The 26,981-nt window shown below is 41.0% G+C and overlaps 1 protein-coding gene across 1 annotated transcript; it reads right to left on the reverse strand.

Annotated features, from left to right (window-relative positions):
* Positions 1-174: 174 nt before the first annotated feature.
* Positions 175-26,501, reverse strand: LOC106609858 (interleukin-1 receptor-associated kinase 3). Its single transcript, XM_045722405.1, is given in 14 exon segments — positions 175-1,617; positions 2,859-3,041; positions 3,044-3,329; positions 8,352-8,519; positions 8,649-8,711; positions 8,911-9,106; positions 11,052-11,170; positions 11,884-11,998; positions 12,649-12,713; positions 12,914-13,065; positions 14,851-14,866; positions 15,866-15,942; positions 16,244-16,426; positions 26,344-26,501. Coding segments are annotated over 14 exon segments (1,863 nt in total). The 5' UTR covers positions 26,447-26,501; the 3' UTR covers positions 175-1,480.
* Positions 26,502-26,981: the final 480 nt, after the last annotated feature.

Below are 26,981 nucleotides of genomic sequence, written 5' to 3' on the forward strand. Positions count from 1 at the left end.
CCGGCCTGGGGGGGTAAGGTGCAGCTTGATGAGTCTCATTCCTGTGCTTACCATTAGGCTTACCAGATACTACACCATCTTATTGTAAGTCATGAATGCAGTTATAGTTGTGTATTACAGTGAAAGCGGAATATCGTTTTTTTTACCTACGAATAATTCAAACGAATTCATCCACATTGTCAATCTTATTTTATTAATAAAAGGCATGACAAAATGTAAAGTCAACTTACAAAACATAAGTAAAGGGATAGTTGACCCAAATTACAAAATGACACATTGGTTTCCTTACCCTGTAAGTAGTCTATGGACAAGGTATGACAGCAATTCATGCTTTGGTTTAGTTTCCCTGGCACTGTTTCTACACGCTAACGTTTTAGCATGAACTTTCATTTTAAATTATCTTTATAAAATGTTTTTATTATAGAAGTACTGTATAAATCATATCCTAATTTTATAAATAACAAATATAAAATGGAATCTGTCAGCAGATAATAAATATCTTTCTACAAGAATATATATTTTTAGCATAATATACTGTCAATGAAGGACATAGATTGCTATCATTCAAGCATATGAACATCACATCTTGTCACCTACCAGGGCTGGATTTCCCAAAAGCATCGTAGCACTAACCATCTTAATTCCATTGAAACTAAATGGACGAAAGATGATCATAGTGCTACGATGCTTTTTGGGAAACCCAGCCCAGATCCGTACAGTCATTTAGAGAAAGGGAGATTTGACACCATCTACAGTATCCTGTGGCTGAGTGGCCATGCCAGGTCATTTAACCAGGGCCAGGTCATTTAACCAGGGCCAGGTCATTTAACCAGGGTCAGGTCATTTAACCAGGGCCAGGTCATTTAACCAGGGCCAGGTCATTTAACCAGGGCCAGGTCATTTAACCAGGGCCAGGTCATTTAACCAGGGCCAGGTCATTTAACCAGGGCCAGGTCATTTAATCAGGGCCAGGTCATTTAACCAGGGCCAGGTCATTTAACCAGGGCCAAGTCATTTAACCAGGGCCAGGTCATTTAACCAGGGCCAGGTCATTTAACCAGGGCCAAATAATTTAACCAGGGCCAGGTCATTTAACCAGGGCCAGGTCATTTAACCAGGGCCAGGTCATTTAACCAGGGCCAGGTCATTTAACCAGGGCCAGGTCATTTAATCAGGGCCAGGTCATTTAACCAGGGCCAGGTCATTTAACCAGGGCCAGGTCATTTAACCAGGGCCAGGACATTTAACCAGGGCCAGGCCATTTAACCAGGGCCAGGCCATTTAACCAGGGCCAGCAATGACTAAGTCAGATATATGGATAAGTTAACCCTCTCTCTCTGCAGGCCATGTACTGTATGCATGTGTCATTCAAAGTAGTGAAGTTGTCCTCGATGCTGGTCTGGGGTCTGTTTTGTGTTTTTACCCTCTAATGGTTAAGATTAGGATTCGTGGAGGGCAAGCAGATCCTAGATCAGCTTTCTCACTCCTGGGTGGTGATGGAGACAGAGAGGAGTTCCTCTGTTCTGAGGAGGCCTCTGTTGTACAGATCAATCTTATTCATCATTCTCTGCTTGGCAGGGTTGTCCACTATACTGAGGGAAGAGAAGCTGAGGTCACCTGTAACATAGACAGAACAATTAGAATTAAACCAAGGTTCCAGTATGTGAGTCTGACTCAACATTGGCTGCTGGGTAAAGAAGAAATTATCTCTGAAATCTTCATTTTTATACAACCAGGTTCTATAGCTAAAACACAGTTTTTCCTTGACCCTTTGACCCAACCTGGATAACCTCCAGGTCCTAGTTACAGTCTATAGGTAGTTACAGTCTATAGGGAGTTACAGTCTATAGGTAGTTACAGTCTATAGGTAGTTACAGTCTATAGGTAGTTACAGTCTATAGGTAGTTACAGTCTATAGATAGTTACAGTCTATTGGGAGTTACAGTCTATAGGTAGTTACAGTCTATAGGTAGTTACAGTCTATAGGTAGTTACAGTCTATAGGGAGTTACAGTCTATAGGTAGTTACAGTCTATAGGTAGTTACAGTCTATAGGGAGTTACAGTCTATAGGGAGTTACAGTCTATAGGTAGTTACAGTCTATAGGGAGTTACAGTCTATAGGTAGTTACAGTCTATAGATAGTTACAGTCTATAGGGAGTTACAGTCTATAGGTAGTTACAGTCTATAGGGAGTTACAGTCTATAGGGAGTTACAGTCTATAGGTAGTTACAGTCTATAGGTAGTTACAGTCTATAGGGAGTTACAGTCTATAGGTAGTTACAGTCTATAGGTAGTTACAGTCTATAGGGAGTTACAGTCTATAGGTAGTTACAGTCTATAGGGAGTTACAGTCTATAGGTAGTTACAGTCTATAGATAGTTACAGTCTATAGATAGTTACAGTCTATAGATAGTTACAGTCTATAGGGAGTTACAGTCTATAGGTAGTTACAGTCTATAGGGAGTTACAGTCTATAGGTAGTTACAGTCTATAGGGAGTTACAGTCTATAGGTAGTTACAGTCTATAGGTAGTTACAGTCTATAGGGAGTTACAGTCTATAGGGAGTTACAGTCTATAGGTAGTTACAGTCTATAGGGAGTTACAGTCTATAGGGAGTTACAGTCTATAGGTAGTTACAGTCTATAGGTAGTTACAGTCTATAGGTAGTTACAGTCTATAGGGAGTTACAGTCTATAGGTAGTTACAGTCTATAGGTAGTTACAGTCTATAGGGAGTTACAGTCTATAGATAGTTACAGTCTATAGGTAGTTACATTCCATAGGTAGGGCCTTGGGCTTAAACCTGGTTATGTAAGGTGGTGAGGTATAACTCCTGGTCCCAAACATAATACTTGCCTTGAGGGAGGTCTGAGGGGCAGGGAGTAAACCCATTGGCTCTACAGTCCTCACAGCCCAGTCCATCCACCTCAGCTGAACAGCTACACTGGACTGGCCAGCTACTGTAAAGATCCACTGGCTCTCCATTGGTCTGTAGGCTCTGGTCAGCCTCATCAGCCCCTAGTCCTGCTCTTTCCCCTGCCCCTCCCGTGACAGGTGGCTGCTCCGCTCCCCACTGCCCAGATAGGTGACCTCTGACTGGCTACACTCACAGGGCCCTCCCTGGGCTGGAGCTGGCTGTGGGTTCTCAATGGGGTAACTGTGCAGCTCATCATCCTCCACAGGCACACTGGGGCTGGGGTTGGAGCTGGGGCCATGTCCCGTCTGGGCAGGAGAGGCAGGGGGAGCTGGGGCCTCGTCGGTCAGAGTGTGTGGCTGCTCTTCAGGTGGGCACGGCAGGGGAAGCAGCTGGCTCAATACCTGTAACACCTGGAAGAGGCAGGTTGGGGGAGAACACCCATTTCATTATTGTAAAAGACAATGTGCTATCAATGATTTACCTGTAAATAAAAGCAGTAATCTCTTCACTCACCAGAAATGGACAGACAGAAATCTAGTATGACTCATAAAGTCAATATTTACTAAGTCCACAGATATCGAGAGGCTGTAAATGACTTTTGTTCTCATTTGTCTAGTCAGCCCTTCACCTAGCTACAGTATCCAGTCCAGACCTAAGAGAAGTCTAGTTTTAACGCTGCTTTCAGAGTTCAGTCCAGACCTAAGAGAACTCTAGTTTTAACGCTGCTTTCAGAGTTCAGTCCAGACCTAAGAGAACTCTAGTTTTAACGCTGCTTTCAGAGTTCAGTCCAGACCTAAGAGAACTCTAGTTTTAACGCTGCTTTCAGAGTTCAGTCCAGACCTAAGAGAAGTCTAGTTTTAACGCTGCTTTCAGAGTTCAGTCCAGACCTAAGAGAACTCTAGTTTTAACGCTGCTTTCAGAGAAACAAATAGTTACTTTGGAGGTGACTACAACTACTTGAAAACAGATCCTCAAAAAAGGACAACTTCAAAAAAACTATTTGAATACAGATCTCAGGAAGTGACAGCATTTCAGAAACTATTGGATTGGCTCTTCAACTAATGACAGGACTGTATCTGGAACTGTATGGGATTGGCTGTCTTCAACTAATGGCAGGACTGTATCTAGAACTGTATGTTGGATTGGCTGTCTTCAACTAATGACAGGACTGTATCTAGAACTGTATGTTGGATTGGCTGTCTTCAACTAATGACAGGACTGTATCTAGAACTGTATGGGATTGGCTGTCTTCAACTAATGACAGGACTGTATCTGGAACTGTATGGGATTCGCTGTCTTCAACTAATGACAGGGCTGTATCTAGAACTGTATGTTGGATTGGCTGTCTTCAACTAATGACAGGACTGTATCTAGAACTGTATGTTGGATTCGCTGTCTTCAACTAATGACAGGACTGTATCTAGAACTGTATGTTGGATTGGCTGTCTTCAACTAATGACAGGACTGTATCTAGAACTGTATGGGATTCGCTGTCTTCAACTAATGACAGGACTGTATCTAGAACTGTATGGGATTGGCTGTCTTCAACTAATGGCAGGACTGTATCTAGAACTGTATGGGATTGGCTGTCTTCAACTAATGGCAGGACTGTATCTAGAACTGTATGTTGGATTGGCTGTCTTCAACTAATGACAGGACTGTATCTAGAACTGTATGGGATTCGCTGTCTTCAACTAATGACAGGACTGTATCTAGAACTGTATGTTGGATTGGCTGTCTTCAACTAATGACAGGACTGTATCTAGAACTGTATGGGATTGGCTGTCTTCAACTAATGACAGGACTGTATCTAGAACTGTATGGGATTGGCTGTCTTCAACTAATGACAGGACTGTATCTAGAACTGTATGGGATTGGCTGTCTTCAACTAATGACAGGACTGTATCTAGAACTGTATGTTGGATTGGCTGTCTTCAACTAATGACAGGACTGTATCTAGAACTGTATGTTGGATTGGCTATCTTCAACTAATGACAGGACTGTATCTAGAACTGTATGGGATTCGCTGTCTTCAACTAATGACAGGACTGTATCTAGAACTGTATGTTGGATTGGCTGTCTTCAACTAATGACAGGACTGTATCTAGAACTGTATGGGATTGGCTGTCTTCAACTAATGACAGGGCTGTATCTAGAACTGTATGTTGGATTGGCTGTCTTCAACTAATGACAGGACTGTATCTAGAACTGTATGTTGGATTGGCTGTCTTCAACTAATGACAGGACTGTATCTAGAACTGTATGGGATTGGCTGTCTTCAACTAATGACAGGGCTGTATCTAGAACTGTATGTTGGATTGGCTGTCTTCAACTAATGACAGGACTGTATCTAGAACTGTATGTTGGATTGGCTGTCTTCAACTAATGACAGGACTGTATCTAGAACTGTATCTTGGATTGGCTGTCTTCAACTAATGACAGGACTGTATCTAGAACTGTATGGGATTGGCTGTCTTCAACTAATGACAGGACTGTATCTAGAACTGTATGTTGGATTCGCTGTCTTCAACTAATGACAGGACTGTATCTAGAACTGTATGGGATTGGCTGTCTTCAACTAATGACAGGACTGTATCTAGAACTGTATGGGATTGGCTGTCTTCAACTAATGACAGGACTGTATCTAGAACTGTATGTTGGATTGGCTGTCTTCAACTAATGACAGGACTGTATCTAGAACTGTATGTTGGATTGGCTGTCTTCAACTAATGACAGGACTGTATCTAGAACTGTATGGGATTGGCTGTCTTCAACTAATGACAGGACTGTATCTAGAACTGTATGTTGGATTGGCTGTCTTCAACTAATGACAGGGCTGTATCTAGAACTGTATGGGATTGGCTGTCTTCAACTAATGACAGGACTGTATCTAGAACTGTATGTTGGATTGGCTGTCTTCAACTAATGACAGGACTGTATCTAGAACTGTATGGGATTGGCTGTCTTCAACTAATGACAGGACTGTATCTAGAACTGTATGTTGGATTGGCTGTCTTCAACCAATGACAGGGCTGTATCTAGAACTGTATGTTGGATTGGCTGTCTTCAACCAATGACAGGGCTGTATCTAGAATTGTATATTGAAGATAGAAATAGAATGAACAGAGCCCAATCTCCTATCCTATTCCAATCTATCTGACAGTCATATTTGATCTTCACAATACATTTCTATGTGAACATTCTGTAAATGTCCATTCTCCTAAATGTCCTTTTTTTTTTTACAGATAAGTAAACATAAATTGTGACGCTCAACTACAGATGTAGGATCTTACTTTGATCACACTTTTGTTGCTGAGAATTTTCCTGCACAGCAGAAAATGCAAACTTGTAGTGTATTTGAGTTTTGAAAAGGCTTCTAAAGTTTGTAATATTGACTTTAACATTTCAGATTTGATTTGCCCTAATGAAAAATGTGTCAACCAATACAAAAATGTCCATTCATTATAATCCACATAATTCACATTTCCTGTTGCTGAGGATTATTTTCCTGCTGTAGCAAACTGGCTCAAACTAAGATCCTACATCTGTACTGTATGACTCTTTCAACATGCCACTGAAACGGTTCAAAGCTGCAATTCATTTTATAATACCTGAAAATACTGCAGAGTAATTCAAATCCATTTGCAAACAACGTCGATCCTCTTTGTCCATCTGAGAGGAAGTGTTCTTGTTTTAAACACACACTACACCATCTTTAAAGGGATAATTTACTCAGAATATAAACTAACATGATTTTCCACCTACCTTGGCTGTAGTTGATTCGAGAAGGCAGTTTTGGGATATTTCGTTTGCTTTCAACACTTAATATCCATATTTTGTTACTGTTAGCATTCTAAGTAACCTTTAACATTAAACTGTTCTTGTGCCGGAGTAAAACAACTTTAATTACCTTGTATTAGCATTTTGTTACATAATAATTTGGTAATTGCATTTGAATTGCATAGCAATGAGCTGAGAATTTTGTAACTTCTCTACACCAGAATAGTGACTGTTCCTTATTTCATTTAATAACTCCATTATTGTGTAATTATAAAGACATTTCCAAAGTCCTATGTAACAACAATGTTGCTATTGTAATAATCACAAAGTTACTACATATGTACAAGAACTGGATGTCAAGTGTTACCGTATAACCTTATGTCACTCATTACCGTATAACCTTATGTCACTCATTACCGTATAACCTTATGTCACTCATTAGGAACATATTTGTCAGTCATTTTGTTAATCTTCTCTAATGTTGAGGTGATTCCATGTCCCTCATTTATTTTATTCTAGGCTATAGACTATATTAAGATTCATATCTGAGAGCCTCCAAACTATGTGCTAATTATCATGTATTTAGACGAATTCAACTAACTGTTATAGTTTTGGGTTCTTCATCGAATATTTGGCAGCCACCAAATAAATATTTTTTAGTTTTTCAAATAACTTGCATATATTCAAATACCTTCAAATATGATTTGGCTATTGGTGAGGTATTCTTTTCCTGAGACCTGTATTTGAATATCAAAACAACTACCTCAAACTCTACCTAAACTATCTTCGACTAGCTCAAACTCTACCTAAACTATCTTCGACTAGCTCAAACTCTACCTAAACTATCTTCGACTAGCTCAAACTCTACCTAAACTATCTTCGACTAGCTCAAACTCTACCTAAACTATCTTCGACTAGCTCAAACTCTACCTAAACTATCTTCGACTAGCTCAAACTCTACCTAATCTATCTTAGACTAGCTCAAACTCTACCTAAACTATCTTAGACTAGCTCAAACTCTACCTAAACTATCTTCGACTAGCTCAAACTCTACCTAAACTATCTTCGACTAGCTCAAACTCTACCTAAACTATCTTCGACTAGCTCAAACTCTACCTAATCTATCTTTGACTAGCTCAAACTCTACCTAAACTATCTTCGACTAGCTCAAACTCTGCCTAAACTATCTTCGACTAGCTCAAACTCTACCTAAACTATCTTAGACTAGCTCAAACTCTACCTAAACTATCTTCGACTAGCTCAAACTCTACCTAAACTATCTTCGACTAGCTCAAACTCTACCTAAACTATCTTCGACTAGCTCAAACTCTACCTAATCTATCTTTGACTAGCTCAAACTCTACCTAAACTATCTTCGACTAGCTCAAATTCTACCTAAACTATCTTCGACTACCTCGAGTATTTCAAAAGTTGGTATTTTCAAACAAACTACAAAATAAACTATTTTCTGCCCAGGTCTGATTCAGGTCTGATTCAGTGGAAAATCAAACAAACAGTCCTACCCTGAACCTTGACTCTAAAAGTCAGGTTCATGTCCCTATTCTCACATTTACCCAACTCAATAAAGTAGAATTTAATTGAATTGAACTAAATTGAACTGGATTGCATTGAATTGTATTGAGTTGACTCACATTCTCCATGGTGGGTCTGTTGCGTGGTCGTGTAGAGGTGCAGTCCAGGGCTAGACGCAACAAGGTAAAGGACATAGAGTGGGGACAAAGACCAGCTCTCGGGTCCAGATACTGAAGACAGGAGTCTACACTGCCAGTGTCCTCCACCTCTCCACTTAGGACGTCTCTCTGGATGGGAGGGAGGTAGCATGAACCAGACTGCATGTATCCAGCAATCCAGCATTATTTCATGTGTTTGCAAGCATTTCAATGCAATGTGCAATTTCCGAAAGTAACAAAATGTAATTCTAGTCTCACCAGCAGGGTGTGTTTAGGAGTCTCCTCTCTAACTTTCCGTCCCGTTAATATTTCCATTATAACCTAAAGAAGAAATAGGTTCTTATTAACAGGTTCTGGTCATAGACATCCAATCAATTCACAAACAGCTATGTTCTGGCATTCAGATCAGTTTATCCAGTATTAGTCACAAGTAGCTGACAAAGACCACGTCTGTTGAAAGAGGATTGTTTTGTCAAAAATATGTTTCAGAGCATTTTTTGTCAAGTGTTCACTAACTCACCACTCCTAAGCTGAACACGTCCAGACTGACGGACAGCTTTCCGTCTCGGATGTATTCCTCCGGCAGGTAGCCCAGGGTTCCGAAGGTCGTATCCAAGGTAACGGTGCAGCTCTGACTGACAGAGTGGGGTCTGAGACAGGCCGTCCCAAAATCAGACAGCTTGGGCTGCAGCCGCTCGTCCAGCAGTATGTTAGAACTACACAGAGAGAATACGCTTTGGAATTCAGGTGTGACTGGGATCTTTGGAACTCAGGTGTGACTGGGATCTTTGGAAATGTGTTATGCTATGCTAGGCTATGTTATACTGTGATATGCTGTGTTATGCTATGCTAGGCTATGTTATACTGTGATATGCTGTGTTATGCTATGCTAGGCTATGTTATACTGTGATATGCTGTGTTATGCTATGCTAAAACCAATGCTTTAAAAAAAAGTCTGTCTCTTTCCTGGTCCCATCATTCACCAAGACCCTGACATTTTTCTTATTGAACCTTTATTTAACGAGGCAAGTCAGTTAACAACAAATTCTTATTTACAATGACGGCCTACCGGGGAACAGTGGGTTAACTGCCTTGTTCAGGGGCAGAACGACAGATTTTTACCTTGGGGATTTGATCTTGCAACCTTCCGGTTACTAGTCCAACACTCTAACCACTAGGCTACCTGCCTCTAACCACTAGGCTAGGGGGTGAAAGGGGGGTGAGGTGAGTGACTAGACTAATGGTTTGAGCTGGTACCTTGTTATGTTAGTGACTAGGGGTTTGAGCTGGTACCTTGTTATGTTATTGACTAGGGGTTTGAGCTGGTACCTTGTTATGTTAGTGACTAGGGGTTTGAACTGGTATCTTGTTATGTTATTGACTAGGGGTTTGAGCTGGTACCTTGTTATGTTATTGACTAGGGGTTTGAGCTGGTACCTTGTTATGTTATTGACTAGGGGTTTGAGCTGGTACCTTGTTATGTTATAGACTAGGGGTTTGAGCTGGTACCTTGTTATGTTATTGACTAGGAGTTTGAGCTGGTACCTTGTTATGTTATTGACTAGGGGTTTGAGCTGGTACCTTGTTATGTTATTGACTAGGGGTTTGAGCTGGTACCTTGTTATGTTATTGACTAGGGGTTTGAACTGGTACCTTGTTATGTTATTGACTAGGGGTTTGAGCTGGTACCTTGTTATGTTATTGACTAGGGGTTTGAGCTGGTACATTGTTATGTTATAGACTAGGGGTTTGAGCTGGTACCTTGTTATGTTATTGACTAGGGGTTTGAGCTGGTACCTTGTTATGTTATTGACTAGGGGTTTGAGCTGGTACCTTGTTATGTTATTGACTAGGGGTTTGAACTGGTACCTTGTTATGTTATAGACTAGGGGTTTGAACTGGTACCTTGTTATGTTATTGACTAGGGGTTTGAACTGGTACCTTGTTATGTTATTGACTAGGGGTTTGAGCTGGTGCCTTGTTATGTTATTGACTAGGGGTTTGAGCTGGTACCTTGTTATGTTATTGACTAGGGGTTTGAGCTGGTACCTTGTTATGTTATTGACTAGGGGTTTGAGCTGGTACCTTGTTATGTTATTGACTAGGGGTTTGAGCTGGTACCTTGTGATGTTATTGACTAGGGGTTTGAACTGGTACCTTGTTATGTTATTGACTAGGGGTTTGAGCTGGTACCTTGTTATGTTATTGACTAGGGGTTTGAGCTGGTACCTTGTTATGTTATTGACTAGGGGTTTGAGCTGGTACCTTGTTATGTTATTGACTAGGGGTTTGAACTGGTACCTTGTTATGTTATTGACTAGGGGTTTGAGCTGGTACCTTGTTATGTTATTGACTAGGGGTTTGAGCTGGTACCTTGTTATGTTATTGACTAGGGGTTTGAGCTGGTACCTTGTTATGTTATTGACTAGGGGTTTGAGCTGGTACCTTGTTATGTTATTGACTAGGGGTTTGAGCTGGTACCTTGTTATGTTATTGACTAGGGGTTTGAACTGGTACCTTGTTATGTTATTGACTAGGGGTTTGAGCTGGTACCTTGTTATGTTAGTGACTAGGGGTTTGAGCTGGTACCTTGTTATGTTATTGACTAGGGGTTTGAGCTGGTACCTTGTTATGTTATTGACTAGGGGTTTGAGCTGGTACCTTGTTATGTTACCACAGACCACAGTGCAGGGCTGGGCCATGTGTAGGTGATGTACAGCCTTAGCCATCCCCTTGATGATGTCCAGACGCTCCTGCCATGAGAGAGTAGGCACTACGTTCTACAGAGAGATGCAGGAGGCGAGACATGTTAGCATTTAAACATCAATACACCTACTACCATACAGTCTGTCCACCACAGAGACAGATACACTGATATATTTGGCATTGAAATAGAATAGAATAGTAGTTTAGTAGAATAAAATGGAAGGTAGGGGGTATAGAATAGAACATCTCACCTGGTCATGCAGTCTGTGGAACAGTGATCCGTTGGGAAGGTAGGGGGTATAGAATAGAACATCTTACCTGGTCATGCAGTCTGTGGAACAGTGATCCGTTGGGAAGGTAGGGGGTATAGAATAGAACATCTCACCTGGTCATGCAGTCTGTGGAACAGTGATCCGTTGGGAAGGTAGGGGGTATAGAATAGAACATCTCACCTGGTCATGCAGTCTGTGGAACAGTGATCCGTTGGGAAGGTAGGGGGTATAGAATAGAACATCTCACCTGGTCATGCAGTCTGTGGAACAGTGATCCGTTGGGAAGGTAGGGGGTATAGAATAGAACATCTCACCTGGTCATGCAGTCTGTGGAACAGTGATCCGTTGGGAAGGTAGGGGGTATAGAATAGAACATCTCACCTGGTCATGCAGTCTGTGGAACAGTGATCCGTTGGGAAGGTAAGGGGTATAGAATAGAACATCTCACCTGGTCATGCAGTCTGTGGAACAGTGATCTGTTGGGAAGGTAGGGGGTATAGAATAGAACATCTCACCTGGTCATGCAGTCTGTGGAACAGTGATCCGTTGGGAAGGTAAGGGTATACCAGCCAGTAACGATCCCCATCAGAGTAACAACCCAACAGCTCTAAGATGTTAGGATGCTGGTAGCTGAAGGATAAACAGGCAGATTTGATGATTAGTAAAAGACAGATATTTACCTTTATTTAACCAGGTAAGTCACTGACAACAGATTTTCATTTTTTACAATTAGGAGAAGATGTGTGCGAAAGACTATTGATATGTCCTAATGGATTTCAGTGGTAAATATTTACCCAGAAACCATCTAAAATGGAGGATGAATGGAGTAGGTAGACATACAGAAACAATCTAAAATGGAGGATGAATGGAGTAGGTAGACATACAGAAACAATCTAAAATGGAGGATGAATGGAGTAGGTAGACATACAGAAACAATCTAAAATGGAGGATGAATGGAGTAGGTAGACATACAGAAACAATCTAAAATGGAGGATGAATGGAGTAGGTAGACATACAGAAACAATCTAAAATGGAGGATGAATGGAGTAGGTAGACATACAGAAACCATCTAAAATGGAGGATGAATGGAGTAGGTAGACATACAGAAACCATCTAAAATGGAGGATGAATGGAGTAGGTAGACATACAGAAACCATCTAAAATGGAGGATGAATGGAGTAGGTAGACATACAGAAACAATCTAAAATGGAGGATGAATGGAGTAGGTAGACATAAAGAAACAATCTAAAATGGAGGATGAATGGAGTAGTTAGACATACAGATGATGAACTTCCATCTCTCTCCTGAATAGATCCCACAACTTCCTCCATGAGGCTTTCTGCACCTGTACAGACCAACGAAGAAGACCAACAAACACTTGAACTGTGTTGTGTATGTCCTCAGTCCTTTTGAAGCACATAACCAAATAAATGTCTCTCTAGTTGAATAATGACCTTTATTATATTTCATCTCCATCAAGCCAGGGTCATTTTGAAAAGATGACTTTTATAAATGGAGCACGGTATGGAGTGGGAGTGTCAGTACCTGCTTAAAGAGCTTGACAGCGAAGGTTTCATTTCCCTTTACCACTCTGTAGACAGCAGAGAAGCTGCCCTCAGAGATCTTCATGTCCTGGTGAAAATGTCTAGTTCCCTCTATGACGTCTGAGTAGGTGATCACAAGCCTGTGGTTTCTACCTAGCAACAAAGTGAAAACACTAAGCCGGTGGTTTCTACCTAGAAACAAGATCAAAACACTAAGCCTGTGGTTTCTACCAAGCAACAAGGTCAAAACACTAAGCCTGTGGTTTCTACCTAGCAACAAAGTGAAAACACTAAGCCTGTGGTTTCTACCTAGCAACAAGGTGAGAATACTTAGAACATACGCAGAGTAACGAGGAAAAACCTCAGCATTCTCACTAGTACTTTTACACATGTTCAATGAGCCGTATGGTTACGTCCCAAACAGCACCCTATTCCCTACATAGCGGACTACTTTTGACCCATGGGCACTATTTAGGGAATAGGGTGCCCATTTGGGTTGCACCCTGTGATACTGGTCGTCAATGAAACCACAAAATAAAAAGGGAAGTGAAATAGGGAATTGGATACCTCTCAGAAGCTTCCTCTCATTGGATGTTCCACATAATGCCCTCAATATTATTTATGAGTCTGTTCTATCTAGGGACCATCTCAACACATCAGTCTGTTGTATCTAGGGACCATCTCAACACATCAGTCTGTTGTATCTAGGGACCATCTCAACACATCAGTCTGTTGTATCTAGGGACCATCTCAACACATCAGTCTGTTGTATCTAGGGACCATCTCAACACATCAGTCTGTTGTATCTAGGGGACCATCTCAACACATCAGTCTGTTGTATCTAGGGACCATCTCAACACATCAGTCTGTTGTATCTAGGGACCATCTCAACACATCAGTCTGTTGTATCTAGGGACCATCTCAACACATCAGTCTGTTGTATCTAGGGACCATCTCAACACATCAGTCTGTTGTATCTAGGGACCATCTCAACACATCAGTCTGTTGTATCTAGGGGACCATCTCAACACATCAGTCTGTTGTATCTAGGGACCATCTCAACACATCAGTCTGTTGTATCTAGGGACCATCTCAACACATCAGTCTGTTGTATCTAGGGACCATCTCAACACATCAGTCTGTTGTAATCTAGGGACCATCTCAACACATCAGTCTGTTGTATCTAGGGACCATCTCAACACATCAGTCTGTTGTATCTAGGGACCATCTCAACACATCAGTCTGTTGTATCTAGGGACCATCTCAACACATCAGTCTGTTGTATCTAGGGACCATCTCAACACATCAGTCTGTTGTATCTAGGGGACCATCTCAACACATCAGTCTGTTGTATCTAGGGACCATCTCAACACATCAGTCTGTTGTATCTAGGGACCATCTCAACACATCAGTCTGTTGTATCTAGGGACCATCTCAACACATCAGTCTGTTGTATCTAGGGACAACACATCAGTCTGTTGTATCTAGGGACCATCTCAACAGATGCTGCGGTGTGATGTTTTGATGAGGTGTGATGTTTTGATGAGGTGTGATGTTTTGATGAGGTGTGATGTTTTTGATGACCCAACATAAGAACATGTGATAGAAGTACTAACATAGCATGACGAATACAATTCCTACTGAAACAATGAAATGACTCAGCAATCTAATGTATTCATCTCATTAGAAATATTAACAGGTGGACAAGACATACAAAATAAAAAGAATAATAACATTGTCACATACATCGGATAGGTGTAGTGTAATGTATTGTTTTACAAGGTAGTAGTACGGCGCCCCTGGAACAAATTAGGGTTAAGTGACTTGCTCAAGGGCACACAGGCAGTTTTTCACTGTCGGCTCAGCAACCTTTCAGTCAAGTACCTTCACCAGACACATGATAATTAGACTGGTTCCAACCAGGTTGGGTTGACTCACTGTCAGGTGGGGGTGACTGAGAAAACAGGACATGATGACAAAAACACACACAACATGGAACACACAACACACAACAGTTATTACAGTGTAACAAAGGATGAATTACAGGGTGACACATGGACTAGCCTACATAGACAACAGGGACCCATTTGAGACACACTTTCATACATTCATTAAGGTGAAAATGACTCGTCTCTATAAAAGGGAGATTATTCATTTCAAGTTCAACACAAACTACATGGATCATAACATAATAGGGTGATCATGACTAGGAGCCTATCACGGGTGACTGGGGAGGGGGTTTGATTAATAGATATATCATGACATAACTAGTAGCCTACCGCGGGTGACTGAGGAGGGGGTTTGATTAATAGATATATCATGACATGACTAGTAGCCTACCGCGGGTGACTGAGGAGGGGGTTTGATTAATAGATATATCATGACATAACTAGTAGCCTACCGCGGGTGACTGAGGAGGGGAGGGGTTTGATTAATAGATATATCATGACATAACTAGTAGTCTACCGTGGGTGACTGAGGAGGGGGTTTGATTAATAGATATATCATGACATGACTAGTAGCCTACCGCGGGTGACTGAGGAGGGGGTTTGATTAATAGATATATCATGACATAACTAGTAGCCTACCGCAGGTGACTGAGGAGGGGGTTTTATTAATAGATATATCATGACATAACTAGTAGCCTACCGCAGGTGACTGAGGAGGGGGTTTGATTAATAGATATATCATGACATAACTAGTAGCCTACCGCAGGTGACTGAGGAGGGGGTTTGATTAATAGATATATCATGACATAACTAGTAGCCTACCGCGGGTGACTGAGGAGGGGGTTTGATTAATAGATATATCATGACATAACTAGTAGCCTACCGCAGGTGACTGAGGAGGGGGTTTTATTAATAGATATATCATGACATAACTAGTAGCCTACCACGGGTGACTGAGGAGGGGAGGGGTTTGATTAATAGATATGACATGACTAGTAGCCTACCACGGGTGACTGAGGAGGTGAGGGGTTATCCCTGCTGCTCTTTGATGGTCCACTGTTGGGGAAGGAATACTGTGTTTCTGAAAAGACAACATTTCACTGTTTTATTAACCACTAATAACATAGACCTACATTATCAACCATTAGTGTAGCAGGACACTGAAAATGTTCAGGCTGACAGATTGCTAAATGTTTTGTTGACAGTGTTGAGTGCTTGCACACGAATAGAGGAAGTTTACGCAACAATGACATTACAGAAGTGAAACCAAAGGGTTTGCTTCAGTTGAAAAACAAGCTACAGTTGTGGAAGCCATGAGGTGTAGAATACTATACGAAACTGACACAGACTGCACCGTCATATAGTCTAATCTAGTCCCTTACCTTGAGGAATAAAGAGCTGTAGAGCTCTGTAGTGACCCATATCCTCCAACACATTCACAAGGTCCCCAACAGTTTTGTTCTGTTGCGCCCACGACCAGATGAGTTCTCGCGTGGGGCTCTTGCCTATTGCCTCCAGCCTCTCAGTGCGTCGCACCTCCATCCAACTTGGCACAATACGCGCAGCTGAAGGGGGATAGATAAAGTAGAGAAATAAACATATTTACAACAGGAAGCACGTTCTTAAAGTGCATGGGCGAATTGGCCGTCTGGCAATTCTGGCAAATGCCAGAAGGGCCGGACCATCTTTAAACGAGGTGGGCTGGTGGAAATTGACCCAAATATATATATATATATATATATATATATATTTTAAAACAATATTTAAAAAATGACACGGCTGGTGTTTTTATATGACTTTTGCGCAATTTCTCTGTTGTCATAATAATCTATACTGAGCATTTGGCTGACCAGTGAGCAATGGCTGGCATCCCTACCAAGATGGGTCAGACCAGTTTTCTGATTGGCTGAGCTGAGGTGGAGCAAATTCACATTCAAAGTCAAACGCACATTATCAAAGAGACCAGCTCTCTGTCAGTCACTTATCAGTGAGACCAGCTCTCTGTCAGTCACTTATCAGTGAGACCAGCTCTCTGTCAGTCACTTATCAGTGAGACCAGCTCTCTGTCAGTCACTTATCAGTGAGACCAGCTCTCTGTCAGTCACTTATCAGTGAGACCAGCTCTCTGTCAGTCACTTATCAGTGAGACCAGCTCTCTGTCAGTCACTTATCAGTGAGATCAGCTCTCTGTCAGTCACTTATCAGTGAGATCAGCTCTCTGTCAGTCACTTATCAGTGAGACCAGCTCTCTGTCAGTCACTTATCAGTGAGACCAGCTCTCTGTCAGTCACTTATCAGAACAGAACATCATGGATCATGAAAACAGAAAGCTGGTGCTGAAACAGTCAGAACAGAACATCATGGATCATGAAAACAGAAAGCTGGTGCTGAAACAGTCAGAACAGAACATCATGGATCATGAAAACAGAAAGCTGGTGCTGAAACAGTCAGAACAGAACATCATGGATCATGAAAACAGAAAGCTGGTGCTGAAACAGTCAGAACAGAACATCATGGATCATGAAAACAGAAAGCTGGTGCTGAAACAGTCAGAACAGAACATCATGGATCATGAAAACAGAAAGCTGGTGCTGAAACAGTCAGAACAGAACATCATGGATCATGAAAACAGAAAGCTGGTGCTGAAACAGTCAGAACAGAACATCATGGATCATGAAAACAGAAAGCTGGTGCTGAAACAGTCAGAACAGAACATCATGGATCATGAAAACAGAAAGCTGGTGCTGAAACAGTCAGAACAGAACATCATGGATCATGAAAACAGAAAGCTGGTGCTGAAACAGTCAGAACAGAACATCATGGATCATGAAAACAGAAAGCTGGTGCTGAAACAGTCAGAACAGAACATCATGGATCATGAAAACAGAAAGCTGGTGCTGAAACAGTCAGAACAGAACATCATGGATCATGAAAACAGAAAGCTGGTGCTGAAACAGTCAGAACAGAACATCATGGATCATGAAAACAGAAAGCTGGTGCTGAAACAGTCAGAACAGAACATCATGGATCATGAAAACAGAAAGCTGGTGCTGAAACAGTCAGAACAGAACATCATGGATCATGAAAACAGAAAGCTGGTGCTGAAACAGTCAGAACAGAACATCATGGATCATGAAAACAGAAAGCTGGTGCTGAAACAGTCAGAACAGAACATCATGGATCATGAAAACAGAAAGCTGGTGCTGAAACAGTCAGAACAGAACATCATGGATCATGAAAACAGAAAGCTGGTGCTGAAACAGTCAGAACAGAACATCATGGATCATGAAAACAGAAAGCTGGTGCTGAAACAGTCAGAACAGAACATCATGGATCATGAAAACAGAAAGCTGGTGCTGAAACAGTCAGAACAGAACATCATGGATCATGAAAACAGAAAGCTGGTGCTGAAACAGTCAGAACAGAACATCATGGATCATGAAAACAGAAAGCTGGTGCTGAAACAGTCAGAACAGAACATCATGGATCATGAAAACAGAAAGCTGGTGCTGAAACAGTCAGAACAGAACATCATGGATCATGAAAACAGAAAGCTGGTGCTGAAACAGTCAGAACAGAACATCATGGATCATGAAAACAGAAAGCTGGTGCTGAAACAGTCAGAACAGAACATCATGGATCATGAAAACAGAAAGCTGGTGCTGAAACAGTCAGAACAGAACATCATGGATCATGAAAACAGAAAGCTGGTGCTGAAACAGTCAGAACAGAACATCATGGATCATGAAAACAGAAAGCTGGTGCTGAAACAGTCAGAACAGAACATCATGGATCATGAAAACAGAAAGCTGGTGCTGAAACAGTCAGAACAGAACATCATGGATCATGAAAACAGAAAGCTGGTGCTGAAACAGTCAGAACAGAACATCATGGATCATGAAAACAGAAAGCTGGTGCTGAAACAGTCAGAACAGAACATCATGGATCATGAAAACAGAAAGCTGGTGCTGAAACAGTCAGAACAGAACATCATGGATCATGAAAACAGAAAGCTGGTGCTGAAACAGTCAGAACAGAACATCATGGATCATGAAAACAGAAAGCTGGTGCTGAAACAGTCAGAACAGAACATCATGGATCATGAAAACAGAAAGCTGGTGCTGAAACAGTCAGAACAGAACATCATGGATCATGAAAACAGAAAGCTGGTGCTGAAACAGTCAGAACAGAACATCATGGATCATGAAAACAGAAAGCTGGTGCTGAAACAGTCAGAACAGAACATCATGGATCATGAAAACAGAAAGCTGGTGCTGAAACAGTCAGAACAGAACATCATGGATCATGAAAACAGAAAGCTGGTGCTGAAACAGTCAGAACAGAACATCATGGATCATGAAAACAGAAAGCTGGTGCTGAAACAGTCAGAACAGAACATCATGGATCATGAAAACAGAAAGCTGGTGCTGAAACAGTCAGAACAGAACATCATGGATCATGAAAACAGAAAGCTGGTGCTGAAACAGTCAGAACAGAACATCATGGATCATGAAAACAGAAAGCTGGTGCTGAAACAGTCAGAACAGAACATCATGGATCATGAAAACAGAAAGCTGGTGCTGAAACAGTCAGAACAGAACATCATGGATCATGAAAACAGAAAGCTGGTGCTGAAACAGTCAGAACAGAACATCATGGATCATGAAAACAGAAAGCTGGTGCTGAAACAGTCAGAACAGAACATCATGGATCATGAAAACAGAAAGCTGGTGCTGAAACAGTCAGAACAGAACATCATGGATCATGAAAACAGAAAGCTGGTGCTGAAACAGTCAGAACAGAACATCATGGATCATGAAAACAGAAAGCTGGTGCTGAAACAGTCAGAACAGAACATCATGGATCATGAAAACAGAAAGCTGGTGCTGAAACAGTCAGAACAGAACATCATGGATCATGAAAACAGAAAGCTGGTGCTGAAACAGTCAGAACAGAACATCATGGATCATGAAAACAGAAAGCTGGTGCTGAAACAGTCAGAACAGAACATCATGGATCATGAAAACAGAAAGCTGGTGCTGAAACAGTCAGAACAGAACATCATGGATCATGAAAACAGAAAGCTGGTGCTGAAACAGTCAGAACAGAACATCATGGATCATGAAAACAGAAAGCTGGTGCTGAAACAGTCAGAACAGAACATCATGGATCATGAAAACAGAAAGCTGGTGCTGAAACAGTCAGAACAGAACATCATGGATCATGAAAACAGAAAGCTGGTGCTGAAACAGTCAGAACAGAACATCATGGATCATGAAAACAGAAAGCTGGTGCTGAAACAGTCAGAACAGAACATCATGGATCATGAAAACAGAAAGCTGGTGCTGAAACAGTCAGAACAGAACATCATGGATCATGAAAACAGAAAGCTGGTGCTGAAACAGTCAGAACAGAACATCATGGATCATGAAAACAGAAAGCTGGTGCTGAAACAGTCAGAACAGAACATCATGGATCATGAAAACAGAAAGCTGGTGCTGAAACAGTCAGAACAGAACATCATGGATCATGAAAACAGAAAGCTGGTGCTGAAACAGTCAGAACAGAACATCATGGATCATGAAAACAGAAAGCTGGTGCTGAAACAGTCAGAACAGAACATCATGGATCATGAAAACAGAAAGCTGGTGCTGAAACAGTCAGAACAGAACATCATGGATCATGAAAACAGAAAGCTGGTGCTGAAACAGTCAGAACAGAACATCATGGATCATGAAAACAGAAAGCTGGTGCTGAAACAGTCAGAACAGAACATCATGGATCATGAAAACAGAAAGCTGGTGCTGAAACAGTCAGAACAGAACATCATGGATCATGAAAACAGAAAGGTGGTGCTGAAACAGTCAGAACAGAACATCATGGATCATGAAAACAGAAAGCTGGTGCTGAAACAGTCAGAACAGAACATCATGGATCATGAAAACAGAAAGCTGGTGCTGAAACAGTCAGAACAGAACATCATGGATCATGAAAACAGAAAGCTGGTGCTGAAACAGTCAGAACAGAACATCATGGATCATGAAAACAGAAAGCTGGTGCTGAAACAGTCAGAACAGAACATCATGGATCATGAAAACAGAAAGCTGGTGCTGAAACAGTTTAAGAGCAAAAGAAGACATGTTGTGCTGATGTTGCTAAATGTCTGAAATGAACCCACTTATTTGCTAAAAGTTCTGGTTGTGCTGGTCCGAGATCTGCAGAGAACAGTGGTGCAGTTGAGATAGGCAGAATACAGAGGAAGACTTACGCACACTGACACAGATCATGTATCCTACTGTTGCCAGTTAGGCCTCATATTTTGGCTGTATATTGTATAAAATAGTCTCTTCAGCCGGCAAGGCAACGAGGGTTTCTGATCTGTAGCAGAGAGGAAGAGCCGTGTATCTGGCCCCTCATTGGCTAGAGGGGTCCTACCTTATCTCACTTTCCACGCCTGCCTTCCATCTTTGATGACATGTCTTTCCATTGTTAAAGCGGCCACTTGACTTGTCAATATCATAGATCACATTTAACTGCAGTGACTAGGGACTCCGGTGTCGGATTCCATCACATATCCACCGCCATCGGATGCTGGAAAGTCCCGCCTGAAATGTAATTTGCTCATCGGGAGGGCCCATCACGGCTTGCTTCAAATGAAGCACAATGCTGGAAATCTGTCCGCATCCACAGAAACTAGTCCCATCTTTCTATGACAAACACAGATGGTTTTATATTAAATTAAATAGAAAAACGAGAGGAAAAGAGACTTTGACACAGATGTACTGCCAGTTCCTTAATGTTTTGGCTGTATATGCTGACTAATATTAAACCCAGCTTAGTGGGCAGCGGGAACATGACATGCACTATCATTAATTAAGGTAACATAAGCCAATGGCCCTCTACAGTGAGAGAAAAAAGTATTTGACCCCTTGCTGATTTTGTACATTTGCCCATTGACAAAGAAATTATCAATCTATAATTTTAATGGTAGGTTTATTTGAACAGTGAGAGACAGAATAACAACAAAAAATCCAGAAAACGCATGTCAAAAATGTTGTTTACATTTTTGCAGACGCTCTTATCCAGAGCAACTTACAGTAGTGAATGCATACATTTCATAAATTTTTTCCATACTGGTCCCCCGTGGGAATCGAACCCACAACCCTGGCGTTGCAAACACCATGCTCTACCAACTGAGCCACACGGGACCCACTTATCATAAAATAATTGGCATTTTAATGAGGGAAATAAGTATTTGACCCCTCTGCAAAACATGACTTAATACTTGATGGCAAAACCCTTGTTGGCAATCACAGAGGTCAGACGTTTCTTGTAGTTGGCCACCAGGTTTGCACACATCTCAGGAGGGATTTTGTCCCACTCCTCTTTGCAGATCTTCTCCAAGTCATTAAGGTTTCGAGGCTGACGTTTGGCAACTCGAACCTTCAGCTCCCTCCACAGATTTTCTATGGGATTAAGGTCTGGAGACTGGCTAGGCCACTCCAGGACCTTAATGGGCTTCTTCTTGAGCCACTCCTTTGTTGCCTTGGCCATGTGTTTTGGGTCATTATCATGCTGGAATACCTATCCACGACCCATTTTCAATGCCCTGGCTGAGGGAAGGAGGTTCTCACCCAAGATTTGACGGTACATGGCCCCGTCCATCGTCCCTTTGATGCGGTGAAGTTGTCCTGTCCCCTTAGCAGAAAAACACCCCCAAAGCATAATGTTTCCACCTCCATGTTTGACGGTGGGGATGGTATTCTTGGGGTCATAGGCAGCATTCCTCCTCCTCCAAACACGGTGAGTTGAGTTGATGCCAAAGAGCTCCATTTTGGTCTCATCTGACCACAACACTTTCACCCAGTTGTCCTCTGAATCATTCAGATGTTCATTGGCAAACTTCAGATGGGCATGTAAATGTGCTTTCTTGAGCAGGGGGACCTTGTGGGCGCTGCAGGATTTCAGTCCTTCACGGCGTAGTGTGTTACCAATTGTTTTCTTGGTGACTATGGTCCCAGCTGCCTTGAGATCATTGACAAGACCCTCCCGTGTAGTTCTGGGCTGATTTCTCACCGTTCTCATGATCATTGCAACTCCACGAGGTGAGATCTTGCATGGAGCCCCAGGCCGAGGGAGATTGACAGTTCTTTTGTGTTTCTTCCATTTGCGAATAATCGCACCAACTGTTGTCACCTTCTCACCAAGCTGCTTGGCGATGGTCTTGTAGCCCATTCCAGCCTTGTGTAGCTCTACAATCTTGTCCTTGACATCCTTGGAGAGCTCTTTGGTCTTGGCCATGGTGGAGAGTTTGGAATTTGATTGATTGATTGCTTTTGTGGACAGGTGTCTTTTATACAGGTAACAAGCTAAGATTAGGAGCACTCCCTTTAAGAGTGTGCTCCTAATCTCAGCTCTTTACCTGTATAAAAGACACCTGGGAGCCAGAAATCTTTCTGATTGAGAGGGGGTCAAATACTTATTTCCCTCATTAAAATGCAAATCAATTTATAACATTTTTGACATGCGTTTTTCTGGATTTTTTGTTGTTATTCTGTCTCTCACTGTTCAAATAAACCTACCATTAAAATTATAGACTGATCATTTCTTTGTCAGTGGGCAAACGTTCAAAATCAGCAGGGGATCAAATACTTTTTTCCCCCACTGTATAAATCATACACCAATTGGCTTAATAATTTATTTACTAACTAAATAATCACAGAAATGCACAAACAAACAAACAGTAGATATATGTTACTAACAAGGATAGGAAAGATTCCCTAGTGGGCTAAGCTGATATGATGGCTTGGTGGACAAAGGGAAGTGGGTGTGGACTGAGAAAGAGTGGGAAAGACAAAAAGGATCACTACACAATTGATAATTATATTAATTGAAATGCTAATCCCTTGCATATGAACGCTCACTCATTCTGGAATAATTGCAATCAATATATATTTACGCCCATGTGTCGTTGTGATCTCTGTTGGAATCATCAGTCCGTCTGCTGAAGAGTTCATCCGAGTCGCTGTCTCTCTTTCTGTTTCCCTGAAGCTCTAAGTCTTTTGTGGTTATAATGGATACTTCAGAGTACCATTCAGACATGTTCTCATAGAATAGATGTTTTCGGCGGTTGTCGGTATTCTCGTCCCAGGTTTACATCATTTCTAGCTGCAGACTAGTAATTAGTATCTAAGATTTTCTCTTATTCTGTAGGGAACGATAGTCTCAGTTGAACCATTTCCAGACGTGTAGCCAATGCTCCACGTGGTATGGTTAGTAATTCAACAACCATTGCAACCTTAGTTTACACTGAGGTTTTTGTGGTCTAAACTATTTGCAATCACAGCTCACGCTGAGGGTTTGCTCAGTCTGAAGAGGATTTTCTTAGGAGGGTTTTTTATTCGTAACCATAGAAAAGGTGGTTCCATGACGCCAGATCATGTCTGTGCTCACGGGGGCGGGCCAATGACGTAGTTAAACTTTAAAGGGATTACAATTCTCTCACATTAAAGGTTTAACATCACACTATATCATTTCACAAATAGTTTCATCTTTACTCATTCATTTTATACAAGAATTAGATGCAAACCTCATAACCGAGGCTCCTGTATAAACAGAGTTAGGGTAATGTGGCTGTATTGTCTGTATTTTATTAATGAAAGTACCACAGTAGTACCATGGTATAAGTGAACGTACCACAGTAGTACCATGGTATTAATGAAAGTAGCATAGAAGTATCATGGTATTAATTAAAGTACCACAGTAGTACCATGTATTAATGAAAGTAGCATAGAAGTATCATGGTATTAATTAAAGTACCACAGTAGTACCATGTATTAATGAAAGTACCACAGTAGTACCATGGTATTAATGAAAGTACCACAGTAGTACCATGGTATAAGTGAAAGTACCACAGTACTACCATGGTATTAATGAAAGTAGCATAGAAGTATCATGGTATTAACAAAAGTACCATAGTAGTACCATGGTATAAGTGAAAGTACCACAGTCGTACCATGGTATTAACGAAAGTAGCATAGTAGTAGCATGGTATTAATGTGAGTAGCATAGAAGTATCATGGTATTAATGAGAGTAGCATAGTAGTACCATTTTATTAATGAAAATAGCATAGTAGTACCATGGTATTAATGAGAGTAGCATAGAAGTACCATGGTATTAATGAGAGTAGCATAGTAGTACCATGGTATTAATGAAAGTACCACAGTAGTACCATGGTATAAGTGAAAGTACCACAGTAGTACCATGGTATTAATGAAAGTAGCATAGTAGTACCATGGTATTAACGAAAGTACCATAGTAGGACCATGGTATAAGTGAAAGTACCATAGTAGTACCATGGTATTAATGAGAGTAGCATAGAGGTTTCATGGTATTAATGAGAGTAGCATAGTAGTACCATGGTATTAATGAAAGTAGCATAGTAGTACCATTTTATTAATGAAAGTAGCATAGTAGTACCATGGTATTAATGAAAGTACCATAGTAGTACCATGGTATTAATGAAAGTACCATAGTAGTATCATGGTATTAATGAAAGTACCATAGTAGTACCATTTTATTAATGAAAGTACCATAGTAGTACCATGGTATTATTGAAAGTACCATAGTAGTACCATGGTGTTAATGAAAGTAGCATAGTAGTACCATGGTATAAGTGAAAGTACCACAGTAGTACCATGGTATTAATGAAAGTACCATAGTAGTACCATGGTGTTAATGAAAGTACCATAGTAGTACCATTTTATTAATGAAAGTACCATAGTAGTACCATGGTATTAATGAAAGTAGCATAGTAGTACCATGGTGTTAATGAAAGTAGGATAGTAGTACCATGGTATTAATGAAAGTAGCATAGTAGTACCATGGTGTTAATGAAAGTACCATAGTAGTACCATGGTATTAATGAAAGTAGCATAGTAGTACCATGGTATTAATGAAAGTAGCATAGTAGTACCATGGTGTTAATGAAAGTAGCATAGTAGTACCATGGTGTTAATGAAAGTAGCATAGTAGTACCATGGTATTAATGAAAGTAGCATAGTAGTACCATGGTGTTAATGAAAGTAGGATAGTAGTACCATGGTATTAATGAAAGTAGCATAGTAGTACCATGGTACATTTTGAAGGGGAGAGCAAGCAAGAGGCAAATGCCCTCGAAAAGGGTTTATGGAGCAGTGATGTGATGTGAGCTGCTGTAGCTAAAATACCAGCGCTACTGTACATTTTTGTCCCAGTCTGCCGATGGTATAGTGACATTATACTATGTGCTATAAACTAACAGCGGTACATAGTGCGGTGGGGAAAAAACTGAATGTGAATTTATCACAGAAGAGATCTTTAAAATGTAATCTACACAATCTGTACCACAGTGTACACAACACTTCCGTTTAGGTAAACCCATAATCATTCAGCTTAAAACGCGCACAGAAAGTAACACTTTTCTTTGTTCACATTACTCACCGAGCCCGCGCCATCCGAGGCTGTCATCACCGCTGTCGATTATCTTACAAAACGTCTCAATGAAAACTGGGGGGACATCATACAGGTACATAGAGGAGTCCATCTCAACTGCGACTGATCTACAACGTTATTATCATCAGGAATCTGACCTATGTGAAGCTAGCCACAATAAAGACTAGCCACGAAAGTTTCATTTGCGGTTCGCCTTCAAAATAAAAGTTCCTTATTGAACGCGATTCAAATGGTTACAAATAGTTGAATCATGCCATATTTTGGACTAGATAATGCTAAACAAGGTTGGAATGTTGTTATATATATATATATATTTTTTTAAACCAATAATGAATTCATTAGAAAATCTGTTGAAATAGCACTGTTAGATGTATTAGAGCTTAGAATTGCATTGGAGGCATACTTATATCTCACTGTATTAATGAACGTACCACAGTAGTACCATGGTATTAATGAATGTACCACAGTAGTACCATGGTATTAATGAAAGTAGCATAATTTAGAAAATCTGTTGAGATATAAGTATGCCTCCAATGCAATTCTAAGCTCTAATACATCTAACAGTGTTATTTCAACAGATTTTCTAATTCATTCATTATTGGTTTTTTTAAACATTTATTAATATA

The sequence above is a fragment of the Salmo salar genome, chromosome ssa07, assembly GCF_905237065.1.
Source record: "Salmo salar chromosome ssa07, Ssal_v3.1, whole genome shotgun sequence".
NCBI lineage: Eukaryota > Metazoa > Chordata > Actinopteri > Salmoniformes > Salmonidae > Salmo > Salmo salar.